Source organism: Phaethon lepturus, unplaced genomic scaffold (genome assembly GCF_000687285.1).
Source record: "Phaethon lepturus isolate BGI_N335 unplaced genomic scaffold, ASM68728v1 scaffold29253, whole genome shotgun sequence".
In the NCBI taxonomy this organism is placed as follows: domain Eukaryota; kingdom Metazoa; phylum Chordata; class Aves; order Phaethontiformes; family Phaethontidae; genus Phaethon; species Phaethon lepturus.
In genome coordinates, this window is record NW_010527654.1 from 1 (window position 1) to 3,832 (window position 3,832).

Below are 3,832 nucleotides of genomic sequence, written 5' to 3' on the forward strand. Positions count from 1 at the left end.
AGCGATCGTTTATTGCGTGCTGCGCGGTTCCGCTGGGTAGTTGTGAGAAGCGCCTGGCGCGAGAGCAGCAGCTGAAGCTGATGCGGAGTTTCCATCTGGGCTCAGGAAGTACTGCGTGCTGTCTGTGCTTTGCGAGAGCGGCGGGCAAGGCGGGGCCTAGTTACGAGCGGAGAAAAAACAGAGCGAAGTAAGGCGTATAAAGTCGGCCCTGAAAACTGGCAGTGGCTTTTACCCTGATCACTGTCATGCAGTGTGCCATATGAGCAGCGTGGAGAATACCTAAAGCGCACCCGCCCAGCGAGGTGCTGCGAAACTAATGTCGTCGTGGTTTGCGAAGCATTTGCATGATGCACACAATACAACTTAAGGAGATAATCTATCTTATTTCAGAGTGTGGTTCAAATTGGGGTCATATAGCAAACAGTAAGAAGGTGATGGAATAGGTATGCAGTAGTAGCAAAGTGTCCCGGGCATATAGCAAGGCAGCAGTCTTGCAAAAAATAAAATATGCAGGCGACTACTTTGAAGGATACGGTTAATGTGCATGTATTAAGTGAGACTGCACAGTTTTTCTTACTTTTCCCAGTTCCTAACAGTTTGATTATGTAGCCATCAAGATAGAGCACACTGTTCGCCTTTGAGACTTATCAAGCCAACAGCTCTGATGATTTTGGTGCCTTTATATCAGCAGGGTTGGAACTTTTCAGTCTGTCCCTTCAGCTGGTGCAGTCACTGACAGCACAGCAATAGCATGAGAGAGAACCCATCCTTGACGATGGGAATCACAGTTACCTTTGGAGACTTTTGAAGGGGCTATGTACTTTTATGGTCTGACTTTTCTTGTTGAAGTCCTGTGGGTTTTTTTTCCCAGCTGCTGTCCTGCCTTTAGTATTTTGGGGAATATTGCAGCAAAATACTGGCCCCTGTAACTTCTTCCTACGTGTTATAGTCCTTATTTATCTTTTTCCCTTTCCAAATGTTTCTTGTCCCTGCCTGTTATATTCATAAAGGCAGTCTTTTCTGTGCAGTACTTTCCCCCCTGTTTTCAAGTGCATATAATTCGTGGCTGTTGGAAGATAAGCCTGCTGTTGTCATTTTTGTTGGTGGTCAGAACAGGAGTAGCACTGTTAAAAGGGAAGTCTGGATTTGACCAGCTGCCAGTAGACGGAAGTGCTGTGTGTGTCCATGTCCTTTCGCAGTATGTCACAAGAACTGAGAGGAGGCTCAAGCAAGCTCCGTGGGAAGGAATCCTAGGGGAACTTTAACACTGGCAAATCTTTACTATGTGTATGTAAACTGGCTCATTCAGGGTGCGTGGTATAACTGAATGTGAGTGACTTTCATGTAATTGGTAAAAAGCACGCCTCTACCAAGTTTGAGATCATACCTCAAAAAGAAGCCATCGTTTCATTATAGAAAATCTTATTTTTGTTTTTCCTTCCAACCAGGTAAGCATTTCTGTATGAAAATCCCACGTAGATGCAGACATCCAGGGGGAGACATACAGAGATCCAGACATCCAAAAACTTCTTGGCTTTTTGTATCCTGTGATTACATTTTTGGAAAAACTATGAAGATACTGCTTGCCAACTGACTATTTTTTTTTTTTAAATTCCTGTTTACAGAGCAGCTACTGCTGAGTTCTCTTGTGTTGTACCATTAATGTTACAATTTTAATAACTTGATGCCTAAATAAACTGATGTGAGGTTAAATAATACTATGTGAACTGAACTGCAGATACTCGGATACTAAAATATTTCAGTGATTCCTGCAGACATATAAAAAGGACATGCCTTTTTATATAAGTCTCTTCCTTTTTGAGCATGCTTTATCTTAAAATCAAACCGGTTGGAGCAAGGATGAAGTGTAAAACTACTAGCCTAAGAGTCATAAGAACACCCAAGTTATGAATACCTAAGCTACCAGTTAGCCCTTCTGTAGAGAGGGGATAGCTAGTCTACAAACCAGTATACTGTAGACCAGCAACAATCAAAGCTTGAAAAACACTTTGAGATAATCATGTCAAGTTTTGAGTTGCTTGTAGGCATTATCTGGGTGTGCTGGTTTTGGGAAGAACTACTGTGGCTGTGTAGGAGGGAGGCAGCAGACCCCTAAGAACATTGTTGTGTTCACAAGCACACCTGAAGTCAGCCAGGTTGAAATACCTGTTCTGCTGGTCGAATGCCATTCCTGCAGCCTAAAGCAGCTTGAGCTGATAGGGTAGTTACACTTTTTTGGCCATACAGAAAGGAGCCATCTTACTGCATGGTAGCAATCTCCACCAGCTGAATCAATTCCAGGGAAGACTTATGCATACAGCAAATGGTTGATTTGTTACAGTAATGTCTTTGCTGCACCATCACGTTTCATCTACTGCAGCCTTTGCTGTTGTAAATTATTTATAACAAAGTAACTAAAATTGCTGTCATAAACTGTTTGAAAATACAGTTGACATCATATATCCTGAACCTAAAGTGTTTTGAATATCTTCCATAAAAAGTAATTTTGCAGACTTGCTTTGAAAGATTTTCAAATCAGTGCATTATATTTTAAAACGTTAAAGCAAAAAATTTTGCAGTGCTACCTGACAAATCATACTCCTTAGAAGAAATGTCTAAATGTGTGTTTTGCTAAAAAGGCAATTTCTTGGTTTTTGTTTTCAGGTGATCACTGGAGGTCATTATGATGTTGACTGTCGGTTGGAAGATCCTGATGGCATTGTATTGTACAAAGAGATGAAGAAACAGTATGATAGCTTCACGTTTACTGCATCCAGAAATGGAACATACAAATTCTGCTTCAGCAACGAATTCTCTACTTTCACACACAAAACTGTGTACTTTGATTTCCAGGTTGGAGAAGATCCACCTCTGTTTCCTAGTGAGAACAGAGTAACTGCACTTACCCAGGTAAAATGTTGTTGTGTTTGACAGCAGCTGATAGCTGGGGGCAATGTATTTTTCAAGTTCAGCTGCATTAGATATCTATATCACTTGAAAATCAATGGAATGGAACTTTTAAGATAATTTGAATTACTACAAATAAGCTTTCTTTCTGAAGATAGCATTTATAGAACACACAGCAGAGCTGAGGAGGAATTACCAAGTCCTTAAGAGAAAGTTAGGGTAGTAACTTAAACACTAGGCCACTCTTTGTTTGTTTGTTTCTTGTTAACGGGAATTCCTTTTAATGCCATGGTTCTTTGTCTCTTGATGTGTGGATTTTGCAAACCATAAATATCATAGAATCTTTTGGCTGTAAGGGACTTTTAAGGGTCATTTAGTCCAACCTCCCTGCAGTGAGCAGGGACATCTTCAACTAGATCAGGTTGCTCAGAGCCCCATCCAACCTGACCTGGAATGTTTCCAGGGATGGGGCATCTACCACCTCTCTGGGCAACCTGTGCCCGTGTTTCACCACCTTCATTGTGAAAAATTTACTTCTTGTACCTAGTCTGAATCTCCCCTCTTTTAGTTTAAAACTGTTACCCCTTGTCCTATCACTACAGGCCCTGCTAAAAGTCTGTCCCCATCTTTCTTAGAAACCCCCTTTAAGTACTGGAGGGCTGCAGTAAGGTGTCCCCAGAGCCTTCTCTTCTCCAGGCTGAACAACCCCAGCTCTGTCCTCAGAGGGGAGGTGCTCCATCCCTTGGATCATTTTTGTGGCCCTCCTCTGGACCTGCTCCAACAGGTCCATGTCTTTCCTGTGCTGAGGGCTCCAGAGCTGGATGCAGTACTCTGGGTGGGGTCTGACCAGAGTGGAGTAGAGGGACAGAATCACCTCCCTTGACCTGGCCATGCTGCTTTGGATGCAGCCCAGGATACAGTTGGC

The 3,832-nt window shown here is 42.5% G+C and overlaps 1 protein-coding gene across 1 annotated transcript in view; it reads left to right on the forward strand.

Moving 5' to 3' along the window:
- Window positions 1-2,664: 2,664 nt before the first annotated feature.
- The window catches only part of LOC104617982 (transmembrane emp24 domain-containing protein 7), a gene marked incomplete at its 5' end in the record, with an annotated part of 4,942 nt that continues 3,774 nt past the window's right edge, over window positions 2,665-3,832 (forward strand). Inside the window, one exon of the mRNA XM_010283450.1 lies at window positions 2,665-2,910. Coding sequence (XP_010281752.1) covers window positions 2,665-2,910 — 246 coding nt within the window. The remainder of the gene's footprint in view (window positions 2,911-3,832) is intronic.